Raw genomic sequence first — 21,947 nt, forward strand, 5'->3', positions numbered from 1 at the left:
GATCATTACTAATGCCTGCACAATCTCTTCAGCCACCTCTTTCAGAACTCTGGGGTGTACACCATCTGGTCCAGGTGACTTATCTACCTTCGGACCATTCAGTTTCCCAAGAACCTTCTGTCTAGTTGTGGTACTTTCACACTCTTCACACCTCCTGACTCCTGAAACTTCCACAATTCTGCTCGTGTCATCCACAGAGAAGGCTAATGCAAAATACATATTCAGTTCAACTGCCTTCTCTGCAGTGCCATATTCAAGCCATCCAATATCCACTCTCACTTTATGTATCTGAAGAAACGTTTAGTACCATTAGCAGTCTTGATCCTGGCTCTTAGCCCAAGACATCAACTGCTTACACTTTTCCACAGATGCTGCCTCGCTTGCTGAGTTCATCCAGCATTTTCTGTATGAATTGCAGATCAATCAGTGGGCATTTTTTGTGAGGAATAGTGTGAACTTTAGTCTTGGAGCACAAATTAATCCAAAGTGGTATGGATTTGGAGAAGCAGATGTCTGACTGAAGTAACTGAACACTTTGACACGGCAAGAATTGTTGTTGAGGGAATCTTGTTGCTGATAAGCTCATTAGAAACATAGAAAACCTATAGCACAATACAGGCCCTTTGGCCTACAAAGCTGCGCCAAACATGTCCTTACCTTAGAACTACCTAAGCTTACCTATAGCCCTCTATTTTCCTGAGCTCCATGTATCCATCCAGGTGATTCTTAAAAGACCCTATCGTTTCCACCTCCGCCACCGGCAGCCCATTCCACACACTCACCACTCTCTGCTTAAAAACTGACCCCTGACATCTCCTCTGTACCTTCTTCCAAGCAGCTTAAAAGTATGTCCTCTCGTGCTAATCATTTCAGCCCTGGGGAAAGCCTCTGACTATCCCGACGATCAATGCCTCTCATTATCTTGTACACCTCTATCAGGTCACCTCTCATCCTCTGTCACTCTAAGGAGAAAAGGTGAAGTTCACTCAGCCTATTCTCGTAAGGCATGCTCCCCAATCCAGGCAACATCCTTGTAAGTCCCTCTGAACCCTTTCTATGGTTTCCATGTCCTTCCTGTAGTGAGGCGACCAGAATTGAGTACAGTACTCCAAATGGGGTCTGACCAGGGTCCTATATAGCTGCAACATTACCTCTCGGCTCCTAAACTCAATCCCACGGTTGATGAAGGCCAATGCACCGTATGCCTTCTTAACCACAGAGTCAACCTGCACAGCTGCTTTGAGTGTCCTATGGACTTGGACCCCAAGATCCCTCTGATCCTCCACGCTGCCAAGAGTCTTACCATTAATACTATATTTTGCCATCATATTTGACCTACCAAAATGAACCACCTCACACTTATCTGGCACTTCTCAGCCCAGTTTGGCATCCTATCAGTGTCCCGCTGTAACCTCTAACAGCCCTCCACACTATCCACAACACCTCCAATTTGGTGTCATCAGAAAATTTACTTACCCATCCCTCCACTTTCTTATCCAGGTCAATTATAAGAATCACGAAGAGTAGGAGTCCCAGTATAGATCCCTGAGGCACACCACTGGTCACCGACCTCCATGCAGAATATGACCCATCTACAACCACTTTGTGCCTTCTGTGGGCAAGCCAGTTCTGGATCCACAAAACAATGTCCCCTTGGATCCCTTGCCTCCTTACTTTCTCAATAAGCCTTGCATGGGGTACCTTATCAAATGCCTTGCTGAAATCTATATACACTGCATCTACTGCTCTTCCTTCATCAATGTGTTTAGTCACATCCTCAAAAAATTCAATCAGGCTCATAAGGCATGACCTGCCTTTGACAAAGCCATGCTGACTATTTCGAATCATATTATGCTTCTCCAAATATTCATAAGTTCTGCCTCTCAGGATCTCAGTATCTTCTCCATCAACTTACCATTGATTTCAGCAGGTCTTATGAGAAGGCACGGTGGGGGGTGGGGGTGGGTGTGTGGGTGTGTGTGTGTGTGACAATCATAATACACAGAGCAGAATTAGGCCATTTGGCTCATTGCGTCTGCGCCACCATTTCATCATAGCTGATCCATTTCCCTTCTCAGTCCTAATCAGGCATCTTCTCTCCATATCTGCCTTAAATATCCCCAATAACCGGGCCTCCAGAGCCACCTGTGGCAACAAATTTCAGAGATTCACCACCTTCAGGCTGAAGGAATTTCTCCTCATCTCCATGCTAAATGGATGCTCCTCTACTCTGAATCTATGTCGTCTGGTCTTAGACACTCCCATATGAAACATCCTCTCCACATCCACTCTATCAAGGCCTTTCACCATTTGATAAGTTTCAATGAGATCATTCTTCTGAATTCTAGTGAATACAAGCCCAGAGTCATCAAGTGCTCTTCATATGACAAGACATTCAACCCTGTAATCATTTTCATGAACCTCCTTTGAACCCTCTCCCATTTCAGAATGTCCTTTATAAGGTAAGGGTTCAAAACTGCTCACAATACTCTAAGTGAGGCCTCACCAGTGCTTTATAATGTCTCAATATTACATCCTTGGTTTTATATTCTAGTCATTATGAAATGAATTCTAATATTACATTTGCCTGCCTCACCAGAGTCTCAAACTACAAATTAACCTTTAGGGAATCCTGCACAAGAACTCCCAAGTCCTTTCGGGCCTCAGTTTTTTGTATTTTCTCTCAGTTTAGAAAATAGTCAACCCTTTCATTTCTACTACCAAAGTGTATGACCATATATTTATTAGCACAGTATTCCATCTACTATTTCTTTGCCCATTCTCCTAATCTGTATAATTCCTCAAAACTCCTTGCCCTCCACCTATTTTCATGTCAACTGCAGACTTTGCAACAAAGCCATCAATTCTATCATCCAAATCATTGACACATAATGCAGAAAGAGTTGGTTCCAACACAAACCCCTGTGGAACATCACCAGTTACCACCAGCCAATCAGTAAGGCTCCCTTTATTCCCAGTCTTTGCTTGCTGCACATCTGCCAATGCTCTATCCATGATCCGATACCTACTCTCACCTCTCTTTTAAACTTTATATATCTGAAAGAACTTTTGGTATCCTGTTTAATATTATTGGCTAGCTTACCTTCGTATTCCACTTTTTCCTTCCTTATGACTTCTTTAGTTGCTTTATGGTGTTTTTTCAAAGCTTCCTATTAATTCCTTCACTGTTATAGGCTTTTTCTTTTGCTTTGACTTCTCTTGTCAGCCATGGTGGTTGCATCATCCTGTTTTTAGAATACTTCTTCAGGATGTATATATCCTGAGCTCCCAGAACTTCCAGCCATTGCTGCTCTGGTGTCATCCCTGCCAGTGTTCTTTTTCAATCAATGCTGGCCAACTCCTCTCTCTTGCCTGTGCAACTCCCTTTACTCCACTATAATACGGATAGATAGATCTGTCTTTGTCCAAAACTGGCACAGGAGCAAGGGACTGAGATGAAAATTGATGGGTATCTTTGTGACTGAATGGCAACAGCAAGGCCACTCACAAAGCTTTCATATTTTGTTATATAGGTAAATAAGATTTAAATGTAGGAGGCATGATAAATTTTGAAGATATAATTTGTGTTTGACAAGTTAAGGATGGTTTTTCACTTCAGAGAGACATCAATAATCTTCTGTTCAGTTGACCAGTAAAGGTTCCATTTAACAGTTCTTATAATCATTATACTGTATTCTGTTTAACTTCAATAACGTGAATGGGCATTTTTGTTTTAGAGATGATGACTATGTTCTATCGTTAGAATAAAGCCAGCCACAGTGTAATTTCCTGTTATGTTTCCAAGTTATCTAGATCATCTACATGCCCATGTTACATCACATCTATACAGGTTTTCTTCTCTGTCCATTCTGGAAATCCCTTGAAGATCTGTTCTTGACTTCCTCCTCCTCCTCCTTAACTAACATACTCTATGTGGACATCAGTCTTGATTACAGGGCCAACTCTACTTCTTCGACCCTCTCAGATACATTGTCAGTCATTTCATAAATTAATCTAATTTCTCTGCTTTTTTATTGTTATTTCACTAGCATTTTGCCCATTGCCTCTCATTAGTGGCCCAGTTTCATCCACTTTCTTAGCCAGTGTAATCCAGGTTCTTGTCACTCTAGCTGAAGAAGGTTTCCCCACTCTCCCCCAGTAACACCTCTAAATCTCATCCCCATTACTTCAAACCTAGTTCTATCTGAGTATGGGATGAAGAAATGTTTCCTAGTTTTATATAGCTCAGCCACATCCCCACTTAACCTCCTCCACCCCAGGGAGTACACCCTAGCTTCTCCCAATTCTCCACATAATAGAACTAAGCCAGGCAACTTCCTGGTGAATCTACTCTGCATCCTCACCAATTCCATTCCATCTTTCAAATACCCCAGGCAAGATCTGACCATGGTTTTATAAATTTGGAGCATTACCTCCCTACTTCAGTATTTAATGGCTTGACTCAAGAGGGCCTGTATCGCATATTCCATCTTAACACTGTTATCTATCTGTGTTGTCTCCCTCAAGGACCTTAAACTTCAGGGAACCTCATTAGCGTCTTCATGTCTTTGGTCAACTTATTGATCTACAGCTATGTCATTCATGTACAGTACATCACAAATAGCAGTGACCTAGCACCTGCAAGGATGTAGCAGCATCTTTGTGGGTCAGTCACGTGTCCTAGCATCATTCATGTTGGACATTTCCACTTGCATATCCTAGAACCATCATTGTGGGACACTTCCATTCAAGTGTTCTAGCAGCTGCAAGGACCTAGCACCATCATTGTGGGACAGTCACGTGTCCTAGAACCATCATTGTGGGACAGTCACATGTCCTAGTATCATAATTCTGGGACAGTCACATGTCCTAGCATCATCAATGTGGGACACTTCCACTCACGTGTCCTACCACCATCATTGTGGATGCTGTAAATCTTGTGCAACAGACACAATGCTGGAGGAACTCAGCAGGTCAGACAGCATCAATGCAGGGATAAACTGTTGGCATTTCATACCAAGTCCCTTCATTAGATCTTGTTTATTCCCCTCCATTTATACTGTCTGATTGGAGTTTCTCCAGCGTTTTGTGTGCGTGTTTCTACTTCTGTCACCCTCTGTCTCCTGTGTGAGAGGAACTCAGTGGGTAAAGCAGCATCTTTTGATGTAATGGTTGATGTTTTAGGCTGTGACCCTGAATCAGTACTTGAGAGTATGAAGGGTCGATAACCAGTATAAATAGGTGGCAATGGGTCCAGGTCCTTGCTGAGGCAGGAGTTCAGTCTAGTCATGACCGACCTCTGAAAGCATTTCATCACTGTCGATGTGAGTGCTTCTAGGTAATAGTCATTAAGGCAGCTCATGTTATTCATCTTAGGCACTGGTATAATTATTGCCTTTTTGAAGCATGGGAACTTCAGCCTGTAGCAGGGAGAAGTTGAAAATGTCGTTGAATACTCCCGCCAGTTGGTTGGCACAGGTTTTCAGGGCCTTACCAGGTACGTCCACCTTGTAAGGGTTCACCCTCTTTAAAGACAGCCTTCCATCGGTCTCTGAGACAGAGGTCACAGGGTCATCTGGTGCAGCAGGGATCTTCACAGCTGTATTTGTATTCTCCATTTCAAAGTGGGCCTAGAAAGCATTGAGTTCACCTGGTAGTGAAGCATCGCTGCCATTCATGCTATTAACCATATTAATATAACCATATAGAAAATACAGCAGGGAAACAGGCCATTTTGCCCTTCTAGTCCATGCCAAATGCTTATTCTCACCTAGTCCCACCTACCTGCACTCAGCCCATAACCCTCCATTCCTTTCCTGTCCATATACCTATCCAATTTTACGTTAAATGACACAACTGAACTGGCCTCTACTACTTCTACAGGAAGCTCATTCCACACAGCTACCACTCTCTGAGTAAAGAAGTTCCCCCCTCATGTTACCCCTAAACTTTTGCCCTGTAAGGGTGTGGTGAACTATGTGCCTGTCGGGACACGCCCCTGCTGACTGCTCCTGTGGCTCCTCCCACAGGCCCCTGTATAAAGGAGACCTGCGGCCTGAAGATCGGCCTCAGTCTCCAGGACCTTGTATGATAGACACTCACTCCTGGTTCCTTCTTCCAGTCAATAAAAGCCGATATCTCGCCTACGTCTCAGTGTGAGTTATTGATGGTGCATCAATTTTATTGACTGGAAGTTTTAAAACATGGAACCCGTTTTGCGTCCGGACCGGTTGGATTTGGACCCTCAAGACCCTGACGCAGCTCTCGCTTTTGAACACTGGCTTGCATGCTTCCAATCGTACTTGGCGGAGCTTCGTGCGACTGAACCCGCCGTTATGCACAGAATCCTACTCTCGAGGGTCTCCTCCAAAGTTTACTCCTTTATCCGGGACCTGCCGACCTACGAAGGGGCACTGGACGCCCTCAAACGACAGTACCTGCGGCCGGTGAACACCGTCTACGCAAGACATCGCTTAGCTACCCGGCAACAGCGGCCTGGCGATAGAGAAGGCCAACGCTCTAGAAGCTGCGCGGCATAACGCCGACGCTGTCCAGTCGCGCGATTCCCCACCGGTTTCGTGGACGCCTCAGACCCCGCCACCGCCGGCTCCCGGGAGCGAATTCGCCAACGCCGCCGCCAGTCGCCATTCCACGAGCTCCCCGACCCAGACCACGGCTGTGGCCCGTAAGAAACTCGTGCTTTGTTATTTCTGTGGCCAAAAGAAACATCCTCGACAACGCTGTCCAGCGCGAGAAGCGACCTGCTCCAGCTGCGGAAAGCGGGGCCACTTCGCCAAGGTCTGTAAGTCTCAACCTCGAGCGGAGTGCAGCGCTGCGGGTGAAACGTGGGGGCCGCCATCTTGCATGCCGGGATGTGGGCGGCCATCTTTGTCGACGTCAGCACGCCCCGCCCCCGATCCTCGGATGCTGACCGGGTACCCCGGATGTGAGCGGCCATCTTTGTCGGCGTCAGCATGCCCCGCCCCCGACCCTCCGATGCTGACCGGGTACCCCGACGGCGATCCAACTCTGGACACTGTGACTCTCGACCAAAGCGCCCCACACCAGCTTGCAAGATCCATGATGGACATCCAGGTGGAGGGGCATTGGACTGGATGCCTGTTTGACACGGGCAGCACTGGGAGTTTTATTCACCCGGACACAGTGCAACGCTGCGGACTTGCAACGCGGCCGGTCAGTCGGAGGTTCCATTTGGCCTCTGGGTCGCAGTCCGCAGACTTCCGGGCGGGTTGTGTAGCGACTTTGGTGGTGCAAGGCACAGTATATCGGGACTTTGAACTGCTGGTCATGCCTAATCTGTGTGCACCTGTGCTATTGGGGCTGGACTTCCAGAGCCATCTCGAAAGTGTGACTATGGTATACGACGGGCCCCTCCCACCACTCACTGTCAAGAATCCTCAGTTTTGTGGGACTTCTTCACATACCCCGCTACTGACCACACACACACACGGACACACACATCCCATCCAGAACCAGGCCAACAGCTGCGCTACCGACACTTGCAGCCTCTCCACTCTCAAGATCCCTCCCCCACCGCTGTTCGCCAACCTGACCCCCGACTGTAAACCTGTGGCAACCAAAAGCAGGAGGTACAGCGCGGGGGACCGGGCCTTCATTCAGTCGGAGGTGCAGCGGCTGCTCAGGGAGGGGATCATTGAGACGAGCACAAGCCCTTGGAGGGCCCAGGTGGTTGTTGTTCGGACTGGGCAGAAAAATAGGATGGTGGTGGACTATAGTCAAACCATCAATAGGTTTACGCAGCTTGACGCATACCCCCTACCCCGCATCGCGGATATGGTCAACCAGATTGCTCAGTATAAGGTGTACTCGACAATAGATCTGAAATCCGCTTATCACCAGCTCCCCATCTGCCCAGAGGACCGCCCCTACACCGCCTTCGAGGCGGGCGGCCGGCTCTATCACTTCCTGCGCGTCCCTTTCGGTGTCACGAATGGTGTCTCTGTCTTCCAGAGGGAAATGGACCGGATGGTGGACCAGTACCAACTGCAGGCCACATTTCCCTATCTGGATAACATCACCATCTGTGGTCATGACAGGCCAGATCACGACGCCAACCTCCAATGGCTTCTCCAAGTGGCCGCAGCTCTGAACCTTACTTATAACAGGGACAAGTGTGTTTTTGGTACCACCCGCCTTGCTATACTTGGGTATGTCGTGGAAAACGGGGTTATTGGGCCTGATCCCGAACGTATGCGCCCCCTGTTAGAGCTCCCTCTTCCCACCACTCTCAAGGCCCTCAGACGGTGCCTGGGGTTTTTTTCCTATTACGCCCAATGGGTCCCCCATTACGCAGACAAGGCTCGCCCCCTGGTCAAGTCTACCTCGTTTCCCCTCTCTGCTGAGGCCTGCGCGGCCTTCAACTGCATTAAAGCGGACATTGCCAAAGCTACGATGCATGCAGTGGACGAGACCGCTCCCTTCCAAGTGGAGTGTGATGCCTCCGATTTCGCTCTGGCTGCTACCCTTAATCAGGAAGGCAGACCAGTAGCATTCTTTTCTCGCACCCTCCAAGGCTCTGAAATTCGGCACTCCGCGGTGGAGAAAGAAGCCCAGGCCAAAGTGGAGGCTGTTAGGCACTGGAGGCACTATCTTGCTGGCAAAAGATTCACTGTGCTGACCGACCAGCGCTCAGTTGCGTTCCTGTTCAGCAACCAACAGCGGGGCAAGATCAAAAATGATAAGATTTTGCGGTGGAGGATAGAACTCTCCACCTACACCTATGATATCCTGTACCGGCCTGGCAGACTCAATGAGCCCCCTGATGCCCTATCCCGGGGAACATGTGCTAGCACACAGCTCGACCAGCTGTACGCCCTTCATGCACAACTTTGCCATCCGGGGGTCACCCGATTTTACCATTTTGTGAAAGCTCGGAACCTGCCGTACTCCCTGGAGGACATCAGGACGATGACCAGGGACTGCCAAATTTGTGCCGAGTGCAAACCGCACTTCTACTGTCCTGACACGGCACAACTTGTCAAGGCCACCCGCCCTTTTGAACGCCTGAGTGTTGACTTCAAGGGCCCCCTTCCCTCCACTGACCGCAATGTCTATTTTCTCAGTGTTATTGATGAGTTCTCACGGTTCCCCTTTGCCATCCCCTGCCCCGACACCACTGCCACGTCCGTCATAAAAGCCCTGCACCAGCTCTTCACTCTGTTCGGGTATCCCTGCTATATCCACAGTGATAGAGGGTCCTCCTTTATGAGTGAGGAGCTGCGCCAGTACTTGCTAGCTAGGGGCATTGCTACCACGAGCTATAATCCCCGGGGTAATGGCCAGGTAGAGCGGGAGAATGCCACAGTGTGGAAGGCCACACTTTTAGCCCTTAAGTCCAAAGGGTTGCCGGTCTCTCGATGGCAGGAGGTCCTCCCTGAGGCACTGCACTCTATCCGCTCTCTGTTATGTACGTCCACCAATGCCACCCCTCACGAACGCCTATTCTCTTTTCCCAGGAAGTCTGTCACTGGGACCACCCTACCAGTTTGGCTGACGTCCCCGGGGCCAGTGCTGCTCCGGAAACATGTGAGGAGCAATAAATACTCCCCGCTGGTGGAGAGGGTTCACCTTCTCCATGCGAACCCCCAGTATACTTACGTGGTCTTGCCTGATGGGCGGGAGGACACGGTCTCCATCCGCGACCTGGCACCCGCAGGTGCAGCAGACCACTACCCTGAAGGCTCTCCGGTAACTGTGAACCCTGCACCAGAGGTGACACCGTACTCACCAGGCCCTACACAGACTCCTCACGACACTTGTATACCGGGCGTTTCGTACGCATTTATACCAGGCGCCTCGCACATGCATGAGGGATCACCGGCGCCTAGTGGGCAAGAACACGCGCAACCCCCGTCCCCTGTGCAATCGCCAATGTTGCCGGCACCTATGCGATCACAGCCGGTGCTACATAGATCGCAGCGACAGATTCGACCGCCTGATCGGCTTGACTTGTAAGAACCTTCGCTACATGAGGACTTTTTCAAACGAAGGGGGGGTGAATGTGGTGAACTATGTGCCTGTCGGGACACGCCCCTGCTGACTGCTCCTGTGGCTCCTCCCACAGGCCCCTGTATAAAGGAGACCTGCGGCCTGAAGATCGGCCTCAGTCTCCAGGACCTTGTACGATAGACACTCACTCCTGGTTCCTTCTTCCAGTCAATAAAAGCCGATATCTCGCCTACGTCTCAGTGTGAGTTATTGATGGTGCATCAAAGGGTTTCATTTTGTAGGAAGTAATGTATTGCAAAACCTGCCAGAGTTGTCGTGCATCTGATGTCGCCTCCAAACTCATTTGAAATTGTCCCTTCGCCCTTAAAATAGCCCTCTGCAAATCATATCTGGTTTTCTGGTAAAGGCCTGGGTCGCCAGACTTGAATGCCACAAGTCTAGCCTTCAGCAGATGACCTGTTGTGGTGATAGGCAAATTGCAGTATGTCTAGGTCCTTGCTTAGGCAGGAATTGATTCTAACCATAACCAACCTCTTAAAGCACTTCTTCACCATAGATATGAGAGCTACTGGATGATAGTCATTAAGGCAGCTCATCCTGCACTTCTTGGCCATCGGTATGCCTTCTCTCCGTAACCTTTGGTGCCCTGACTAATCAAGAATCCATCAGCCTCTGCTTTGAATATTCCCGATAACTTGGCCTCCACAGCCATACGAGGCCATGAATTCCGCAGATTCACCACCCTCTGACTGAAGAAATTCCTCCTCATCTAAGTTCTAAAGAAATGGCCCTGTGTGCTGGGACTGTACCCTCTGGCCTAGCTCCTATTGGAAACATCCATTCTATCTGGGCCTTTCAATATTTGATACATTTCAGAGATCCCTCCTCATTCTTCTGAACTCCAGGGAATACAGACCCAGATCATGAAACCCTCCTCCTACATTAACTCTTCAATTCCTGGGATCATTCTTATGAGCCTCGTCTGGACCCTCTCCAATCCCAGGTTATCTTTGCTTAGATAAGGGGCCCAAAACTGTTCACAATATTCCAAGGAAAGCCTCACAAGGGCCTTATAAAGCCTCACCATTGCATCTTTGCTTTAAATTCTGGTCCTCTTCAAATGAATGCTAACATTGCTTTTGCCTTCCTCACCATCAACTCAGCTTGCAAATGTACATATTTTCATCTCATTGCTCAGTAGGAACATCAGTTTCACTTAACACACACGAAATACTGGAGGAACTCAGCTGACCAGGCAGCATCTATGGGAAAGAGTATTGTCGATGTTTCAGGCCGAAATCGTTCAGTGGGACTGGAGGAAGAAAAGCTGAGGAGTAGATTTAAGAAGTGGGGGGAGGGAAGCAAGAAACACAAGGTAACGGGTGAAATCTGAAGCGAGAAGGATGAGGTAAAGAGCCAGGAAGTTAATTGGTGGAGACAGAAGGCCATGGAAGAAAGAAAAGGTGGGAGGAGTACCAGAGGGAGTCGATGAGCAAGGAAGGAGATAAGGTGAGCATGAGAAAAGGGGATGCGAAATGGTTAAGGGGGGTGCAGGGTGGGGGGCATTACTAGAAGTTTGAGAAATCGATGTTCACGCCATCAGGTTGGAGGCTACCCAAACAGAATATAAGGTGTTGTTTCCCCAGCCTAAGTTGGCCTCATCATGAAAATGGAGGAGGCCATGGAAAGACATTTCAGAATGGGAATGGGAAGTGGAATTAAAATGAATGGCTGCTGGGAGATCCCACTTTTTCTGGCAGACAGAGTGTAGGCATTTGGCAAAGCAGTCTCCCAATCTACACTGGGTCTCACCTATCTACAGGAGACCACATTGGGAGCACCAGACACAGTACATGACACTGACATACTCATAGGTGAAGTATTATTTCACTTGGAAGGTCTGTTTAGGGCCTTGGTTGGTAGTCAGGGAGGAGGCATAGGGGCAGGTGTAGCATTTGTACTGCTTACAAGGATAAGTGCCAGGAGGGAGATCAGTGGGGGTGGACAAAGGAGTCCTGTAGCGAGTGATCCCCGTGGAAAGCAGAAAGGGGGGGGGGAAGGAAAGATGTGCTTGGTGGTGGGATCTGGATCTTCATCCTTAACAATTGATTCCAACATCTTCCCAACCACTGAGGTCAGGTTACCTGGTCTATAATTTCCTTTCTGCTGCCTTCCTCCTTTCTTAAAGAGTGGTGTGACATTTGCAATTTTCCAGTCCTTTGGCTCCAATGATTTTTGAATGATTATTACTAATACGATTATTATTACTAATGCCTCCACAATCCCTTCCGCTATTTCTCTCAGAACCCAAGGGTGCAGTTCGTCCGGCCCGGGTGACTTTTGTACCCTTAGGTCTTTCAGCTTTTTGAGCACCTTCTCCCTTGTAATAGTAACTGCACTCACTTCTCTTCCCTCACACCCTTCAACATCTGGCACACTGTTAGTGTCTTCCATAGTGAAGACCGATGCAAATTACTCATCTGCCATCTCCTTGACCCCATTATTATTTCTCCTGCCTCATTTTCTAGTAGTCCTGTATCCACTCTCATCGCTTTTTTATTTTTTACGTACTTGAAAAAGCTTTTACTATCCACGTTGATATTGTTTGCTAGCACAGTTGTACTACTTTGCCATTTGAGTATTTCTTCATTTTTGGAATACACCTATCCTGCACCTTCCTCATTTTAACCAGAAATGCACGCCATTGCTGCTCTACTGTCATCCCTGCCAGCATCTCCTTCCAATTTACTTTGGCCAACTCCTCTCTCATACCACTAATTACCTTTACTCTGCTGAAATATTGCTGCATCAGACTTCACTTTCTCCCTAGCAAATTTCAATTTGAACTCGATCACATTGTGATTAGTGATTCCTAAGGGCTCTTTTACCTTAAGCTCCCTAAGCACCTCTGGTTCATTACATAACACCCAATTCAGTATACCTGATCTCTAGCAGGCTCAACAACAAACTGCTCTAAAAAGCCATTTCTTAGGTGTTCAGCAAACTCACCCTCTTAAGATCCATTACCATCCTGATTTTCCCAAAGTGCATGTTGAAATCTCCCATGACTATCATAATAGTGCCCTTTTGACACACCTTTTTCTGTTTCCTGTTGTAATCTGTGGTCCACATCCCAGCTACTGTTGGGAGCCCTGCATATAACTGCCATCAGGGTTCTTTTACCCTTGCAGTTTCTTAACTCAGCCCACAAGCATTCAGCATCTTCTGATCCTGTCACATCTTTCTACTGGTTTGATGCCATTCTTTACCAGCAGAGCCATGCCACCCTCTTTGCCTACCTTCCTGTCCCTCCCATACAATGCGTAACCTTGGACATTCAGCTCTTAACTACAACTATCCTTCAGCCACAATTCGGTGAAGGCCACAACAACATACCTGGCAATCTGTAATAGTGCAACAAGATCATCCACCTTATTTCTTATACTCTGTGCATTCAGATTATCACTTTGAGTGCTGTATTTGCTACTCTTTTTGATTTTGCATCCCTCATGCGCTGATACTCGCCCTGCTGGCTGCAATTTTGTCCTATCATCTGCCTGCCCTTCCTGACAATCTGACTGCACACTATCTTTGAGCTTTTTTTAACCATCCGTCCTATCCAGAGTCGCTTCTCTCTGGTTCCCACCCCCTGCCGGATTACTTTTCATGCTAACTTTTCATGAGTTACTCTTTATCTGGTTTCTGTCCACCTATACATTATTTTATGAAGTTTAGTATTTGTTGTTCATTATCTTATATTTTCCCCCTTTCCACTGTTTTCTATTCAGCAACATTAAAGACATCCACTCGGTTCTGGAAGTGACAGTTTATGATGAAGATCGGGATCGCAGAGCGGACTTTCTGGGCAAAGTTGCTATACCTTTGCTAAATGTAAGTTTAATCTGGCAGTTGCATGCTTTATTTTCCTTGTTTAAAGAAATTTCAGTCTGCGTGTGTCAGTTCTCAAGCAAGGTTTGCAGTAATATGGCGAAAATACTCGCACGCACAATCTAAAACATGCGGAATACTCGCACGCACAATCTACAACATGCGGAATACTCGCACGCACAATCTACAACATGCGGAATACTCGCACGCACAATCTAAAACATGCGGAATACTTGCACGCACAATCTAAAACATGCGGAATACTCGCACGCACAATCTACAACATGTGGAATACTCGCACGCACAATCTAAAACATGTGGAATACTCGCACGCACAATCTACAACATGCGGAATACTCGCACGCACAATCTACAACATGCGGAATACTCGCACGCACAATCTAAAACATGCGGAATACTCGCACGCACAATCTAAAACATGTGGAATACTCGCACGCACAATCTAAAACATGCGGAATACTTGCACGCACAATCTAAAACATGCGGAATACTCGCACGCACAATCTACAACATGTGGAATACTCGCACGCACAATCTAAAACATGTGGAATACTCGCACGCACAATCTACAACATGCGGAATACTCGCACGCACAATCTACAACATGCGGAATACTCGCACGCACAATCTACAACATGCGGAATACTCGCACGCACAATCTAAAACATGCGGAATACTCGCACGCACAATCTACAACATGCTCAATCCACGGCCGTGCGGAATCCCATGATACTTTTTTTTTGACAGACTTGGTGCTGGTAATGAACAGGTACTTGTCAAAGTTGCCACAGTTGTTTTGGGTTCTCTGTCAGTTTCAGCAGATCGGGGTCAAAGGTGGCTGGGTGTGTGTATTCAGCAGAGACCGAGAGACAGACGGCTGTCATGTCCTTTTCCCACAGATTCAAAGCGGAAAAGAGAAAGCCTACGTCTTGAAAAACAAGAATCTGACAGGGGCAACAAAGGGGGTCATCTATCTTGAAATGGATGTGATTTTTAATGTTGTAAGTGTTAACTTTGTCTTTTTATACTGGATACAAACTTTTTGATTGGTTAATTCTCATTAAAGATCCTTTATGAGTAATTTATGCTACATAAATCATTTATTTTCCTCATGCTTTTCTCTGTAGACCACCAGTGTAATTTTTTTTTCAATCCTGTGATTGTCATGGGAAATACTTTACACTGAGACTGAAACATTTTTGTCCCTCTATGATACATTGCAGGTAAGAGCAAGTATCAGAACTATCACTCCCAAAGAAGAGAAGTACATTGAAGAGGAACAGAAAATCTCCAAAGAGGTAAACATTGCCACATTGAAATGTTTTTCAGTGTATTATCACAATATTCTTTCAAAGTACTGTAATACCAGTGATCCAATATGCACAGTGAAGTTTTTCAGTAGCCATCAGTTGTATCTGATTAGTTTGCCAATACTTTGGTGATATGTAAGTAATTTAGTTTTCTAAATTTACCCAAAGAAATATACATTCATCTAACTTGATCATTTTGACAGCAAAGTTATTGTTTGGTCTACAATTATGTGTTGCAGTTATAAAACCATGGGGGTACATGGACACAGAGTTTATACTCAAACAAGGGCAAATAGGAACAGAATTAAACCATTCGGCCCATCAATTCTGTTCTGCCATTTATTTTTCCTCTCAATCCCATTCAATGCCCTTACTAATTAAGAACTTATCAACCTCCACGTTAATGACTGTGGCAATGAATTCCACAGACTGGACTGTCTTAGGAGGGAATCTTGGTTAGCATGGACCAGTTGGGCTGGAGGGCTTGTTAAGGTGCCCTTTTACTCTAACCGAGTGGTGGCAGGTTGAAATTTGCAGGTTTTGTTTCTGCAGATGCTAGAAAACCAAAGCAGCAGCACACAAAATGCTGGAGGAACTCAGTAGGTCAGGCAGCGTCCATGGAGACAAATAAACATCTGACTTTTCAGGCCAAGACCCTTTATCAGGACTGAAAAGGAATGGGGAAGATGTCAGAATAAAAAGATGATGGAGGGGAAGGAAGACTCACTAGAAGGTGATATGTGAAGCTAAGTGGGTGGGAAAGGTAAAGAGCTGGAGAGGAAGGAATCTGGTAGGAGAGGAGAGAGGACCGACCATAGGAGAAAGGGAAGAAGTTATTTTGTAGAAATATTTTTCATCTGCTGTTTGGCACAATATTGTAGCCAGTTCAGTTAAACTGTGTAGAAAAGTATAATTATTGGGAAATGCTAACAATTTCATGATATGACTGGAGACATTTCATGGCAACATCCACAGCGGATGCCATAATGCTCTGGCTGCAATGTATTGGACAATTGACATTTCCTGGCTTCACTTTCCATGGAGATCAAAAACAGAACAGAAGCTACATTTATCCTGTCCATTTGCTCCTGAGTTAGACCTGGATTGTAGTGTGGCACTGAAGCAAAATAAGGGCATAATATTATTAATGTCTATTCTTGATTTGATCAGAATTCAAATCAGGTTTACTATCACTGACAAATGTCATGAAATTTGTTAACTTTGTGGCAGCAGTACAATGCAATACATGATTAATTGGAGAAAAATAAAAGTAATTATATATATATATATTAAATTAAGTAAGTAGTGCCACAAAAAGAACATTTTTTTAAAAAGTAGTGAGGTATTGTTCATAGGTCCTTTCAGAAATCAGATGGTAGAGAGGAGTCGAAACTTCCTGAATCATTAAGTGTGTGACTTCAATCTTCTGTACCTCCTTCCTGATGGTAGCAATGAGAACGGCACATCCTGGGTGATGAGGGTCCTTAATGATGGACGCTGCCTTCCTGAGTCACCTCTCCTTGAAGATATCCTGGTTACTATGGAGGCTAGTGACTAATTTTACAACTTTCTGCAGCTTATTTCAATCCTGTCTGTGGCACCCCCTCCCACCCAGTGGAGCTTTGATATCCAGAAAGGATGTCAATCAGGTTTTATTGTTGCAGAGGAGTTTATTTTTTTATTTTATTTATTGAGGTACAGCACAGGATAGGCCCTTCCCACCCATCAAGTCACACTGCCCAACAACCCCCAGGTTAACCCGAGCCTGATCACAGGACAATTTACAATGACCAATTAACCAACTAATCAGTATATCTTTCGACGGTGGGAGGAAACCGAGGATCCAGAAGAAACCTACACATTCCATGGGGAGGACATAAAACTTCTTAAAGAGGACACAGGAATTAAACTCTGAACTCCATCACCCTGTGTTGTAATGGCATCACGCTAACCACTACGTTACCATGCCACCAGATGGAGCATGACTGGATCCACTCAGGTCACTCAATTACATTGTGCAAGTATCTGCTTCTGCCCTGAGCTTTGTCACTCAGCTTGGAACTGACTGGTCAAAACTGAGCCAAGCTAGACTTGCCTGAGTGCAGCATTGGGGAAACAAAATGTGCATCAACATGTTGGGCCCAAGATAGATCCTTTGGGATGTTGACACCCAAGAGCTTGAAAATATTCACCTTTCTACCACTGTCCTTTCAATGAACACTTGCATATTCTCCTAATTTCCCTTTCCTGAAGTCCATAATCAACTCTTTGGTCTTACTGATGTTGAGAATAAGTTTGTTATTGAGACAAGACTTGAATAGTCAATCTATTTCACTTGCAGCTTGTCAGTGTAATGACCATACGGATTCAGTTCAGCTTGTCTATGTTTGCATTCTTTCATAATAACAAACAGGTACTGATTTTACTAACAGTGTTTAGATAGAACATCAGCAAAGATGTATTTTGAACATAAGTTACAAAGCAAGTTTTAATTAAATTCTGCCACGTCACCTCAGCTTCATATTCCAGTAAATCCTGATGCAGGTTTTCAAACTCTTTCCTCCCAGGTACTGTTCCACCTGCTGAGTTACTGAATCCAAATCAGAATCAGAATCTGATTTTATATCACTGGAACAACAGCACATTGCAATAGATACTAATTTTAAAAACCGTTGTAACACTCACACGATCGGCTGGTGTATGTCTAGGGGAAAATCCATCCACCCGCCAAATCATGTCTCCCGTATACGTGGATACTGTGAAATGCACACTGATACAAACTCGCACACACAATATCAAACCGCACACCATGTATGTTTACAGAATACACTTTATAAATCTTACTAGAACTAAGTGATTAATAGCGATACAATATACATGAAAGAAAAGAAAGGAAAGAAAAGGCGCCAAAACTTATCAGGGTTCAGACAATTCGTGCACAATCTTTGGAGCTCAACCATTGAAGTCTTCAGTCCACTATTCGATCTTCTCTGACCTCCGCGACCCACCGCCTGGGACTAACCTTGGTGGTCGACCAGAGCACATCCAGCACTGTTCGCCTTCCTTGCGATCTCCTCTCCAACTCTCCAAAAGCCCACACAACACCAGCTTACAGATCCACAAGAAAGAATAACATCTATCCCAATTGGTTATCAAATCAATACAATTCTTGTTATCAGTAATTATAACCCAAATAAGCTGCGAGAGAAAGCACTCTCTCACCAGTTGCCATAACAAAGAAGCATTCTTACTTTTAACTTAACAAAGAAGCCATTTTGATTAACATACGCAATAACATAAAGAAGAAACCCCTTACACTATAGATTACTATAACTAATATAAACATTTAAATTAACTATTGCGAAAAGGGAGAAATTTGTGTATTAATAGATTTTGAAATGTTTTAAAACAAAATTGCTTATTGAAGTATCCATGGAACTCACTGTAATAGTCCTAAAAAGAAATATTTGATGATTCCCATTGGAGCTGCACACAAACCATTGCCACTCATTGGTGCCATTTTGATCAATCCAATTATTACTTCTGATACCTGCAATTCCTGTAAATGCCTTCAAGTTTCTTCCCCCAAGCTATCAGACTCCTCAATACCCAAAGCCTGGACTGACACTTTGCCCTATTGTCCTGTTTATTATTTATTGTAATGCCTGCACTGTTTTTGTGCACTTTATGCAGTCCAGTGTAGGTCTGTAGTCTAGTGTAGCTTTCTGTGTGTTGTGTTTTTTTTTATTATGTAGTTCAGTCTAGTTTTTTGTACTGTGTCATGTAACACCATGGTCCTGAAATATTTGTCTCATTTTTACTATGCACTGTACCAGCAGTTATGGTCGAAATGACCATAAAAGTTGACTTGACTTGAGAAAATGAGCCTTAATATGGTAAGATATATGAACTTTGTTAATAAATTTATTTTGAACTCCGAACTTTGCAAATGTGGCTCCTGTGAAATTGGAAGCAGTCTTCATCTCATGTTCTCGATATTTATTGCTTATTTATTATTATTACTTCTTTCTTTTTGTATTTGCATAGTCTTGTTGCCTTTTGCACAATGGTTGATCTCTCAAGCTGGGGTGTTATTTCTGAGTCTCACTGTAAAGTGAACTTGGGGCACCACAATAGTGCAGCATTTAGGCTGATCCTGTTACAGCTCAGGGCTGAGTCTTGGCATCCCACAGTCCCAAGATGTACCAATTAGTAGGTTAATGGATCAGTGTAAACTGACCCATGATTAAGCTAGAGTTCAATCAGGGGTCATTGGACAAGGGATGTCCTTCTATTTTGAGACTGCAGCTTCTGGTCCCAGACTCTCCCACTACTGAAAATATTCTCTCCATGTCTATCTCAGCCTTTCAATACTTGGTAGATTTCGATAAAATATCCCTGTCCGATGGTTTAATAAGATTGAGCAGTTTTCTGTTAGTTCTGAAGATTACCTCCACTTCCACTTGCATTTTGTAGGAGATGAGAAGTTATATTTTGGCAAGAAAGACAGAGGAAAGTGCTAGGGCAATTATATGATCTTGTTTGATTTTGTTTCTCATTGAGTGGTTCAAAGGTTCACTTTATTGTCAAAGTATGCATGTATAATATAACTCCAATATTTGTCTTCTCCAATAGCCATTAAATACAGAAAGACTATGCATGTTGATGAAAGAAAAGATGTCAACTCTGCCCCAGCATGAAAAAGAAACAAACTTGCAGACCCCCAAATCCCTGCTTACCTGCAGCAAAAACCATCTGCATTAAGAGAAACACGAGGGGGTATTTCTTTACTCAGAGAGTGATAGCTGTGTGGAATGAGCTTCCTGTAGAAGTAGTAGAGGCCAGTTCAGTTGTGTCATTTAAGGTAAAATTGGATAGGCATATGGACAGGAAAGGAGTGGAGGGTGATGGGCTGAGTGCGGGTAGGTGGGACTAGGTGAGATTAAGAGTTTGGCACGGACTAGGTGGGCCAAGATGGCCTGTTTCCGTGCTGTGATTGTTATATGGTTATATGGTTAATAACAATCAGCTACCCTGTATGCATAACAGTCCCCAACCCCCTCACTCGCAGAAAAGAACAGTGACAGTAGCACCAAACACCCAGCCCACCTTTTACACACAAAATTTAACAGATCACCCACGTGCCAATCGTCCACAAGTAAACACTGAAAAACTGAAGGAAACCAATATTAAGTCCAGTCCAATATTCACATAGGTCTCCGAATACGGGAAATGTCTTTTCACTGCATTCATTGAGAGCAACCACATGTTATCAGTCATTCGGTAAAGAGTGACTGCCTACCCGAGTCCAAACACACCGATACGGGTCAAACACCACCGGCCAGTGACTAACACACCGATACGGGTCAAACACCACCGGCCAGTGACTAACACACCGATACGGGTCGAACACCACCGGCCAGTGACTAACACACCGATACGGGTCGAACACCACCGGCCAGTGACTAACACACCGATACGGGTCGAACACCACCGGCCAGTGACTAACACACCGATACGGGTCGAACACCACCGGCCAGTGACTAACACACCGATATGGGTCGAACACCACCGGCCAGTGACTAACACACCGATATGGGTCAAACGCTGCCGATCTGGGTCCAAACACACCGATATGGGTCAAACGCTGCCGATCCGGGTCCAAACACACCGATATGGGTCGAACGCTGCCGATCCGGGTCCAAACACACCGATATGGGTCGAACGCTGCCGATCCGGGTCCAAACACACCGATACGGGTCAAACGCTGCCGATCTGGGTCCAAACACACCGATACGGGTCAAACGCTGCCGATCCGGGTCCAAACACACCGATATGGGTCAAACGCTGCCGATCTGGGTCCAAACACACCGATATGGGTCAAACGCTGCCGATCTGGGTCCAAACACACCGATATGGGTCAAACGCTGCCGATCTGGGTCCAAACACACCGATATGGGTCAAACGCTGCCGATCTGGGTCCAAACACACCGATATGGGTCAAACGCTGCCGATCTGGGTCCAAACACACCGATATGGGTCAAACGCTGCCGATCCGGGTCCAAACACACCGATATGGGTCAAACGCTGCCGATCCGGGTCCAAACACACCGATATGGGTCAAACGCTGCCGATCCGGGGCCAAACACACCGATATGGGTCAAACGCTGCCGATCTGGGTCCAAACACACCGATATGGCTCAAACGCTGCCGATCTGGGTCCAAACACACCGATATGGGTCAAACGCTGCCGATCTGGGTCCAAACACACCGATATGGGTCAAACGCTGCCGATCCGGGTCCAAACACACCGATATGGGTCAAACGCTGCCGATCTGGGTCCAAACACACCGATATAGGTCAAACGCTGCCGATCTGGGTCCAAACACACCGATATGGGTCCGAACACTGCGGATCCGGGTCCAAACACACCGATATGGGTCGAACGCTGCCGATCCAGGTCCAAACACACCGATACGGGTCAAACGCTGCCGATCTGGGTCCAAACACACCGATATGGGTCAAACGCTGCCGATCCGGGTCCAAACACACCGATATGGGTCAAACGCTGCCGATCTGGGTCCAAACACACCGATATGGGTCAAACGCTGCCGATCTGGGTCCAAACACACCGATATGGGTCAAACGCTGCCGATCTGGGTCCAAACACACCGATATGGGTCAAACACTGCCGATCTGGGTCCAAACACACCGATATGGGTCAAACGCTGCCGATCT

General features: G+C 45.9%; 1 protein-coding gene across 1 annotated transcript in view; it reads left to right on the plus strand.

Moving 5' to 3' along the window:
• LOC132393891 (multiple C2 and transmembrane domain-containing protein 1-like) overlaps positions 1-21,947 on the plus strand; it is a 600,107-nt gene that overhangs the window by 334,409 nt on the left and 243,751 nt on the right. Inside the window, exons 13-15 of the mRNA XM_059969303.1 lie at positions 13,779-13,881; positions 14,799-14,900; positions 15,123-15,197. Coding sequence (XP_059825286.1) covers positions 13,779-13,881; positions 14,799-14,900; positions 15,123-15,197 — 280 coding nt within the window. The remainder of the gene's footprint in view (positions 1-13,778; positions 13,882-14,798; positions 14,901-15,122; positions 15,198-21,947) is intronic.

This window comes from Hypanus sabinus, chromosome 5 (genome assembly GCF_030144855.1).
Source record: "Hypanus sabinus isolate sHypSab1 chromosome 5, sHypSab1.hap1, whole genome shotgun sequence".
Classification (NCBI taxonomy): Eukaryota; Metazoa; Chordata; class Chondrichthyes; order Myliobatiformes; family Dasyatidae; genus Hypanus; species Hypanus sabinus.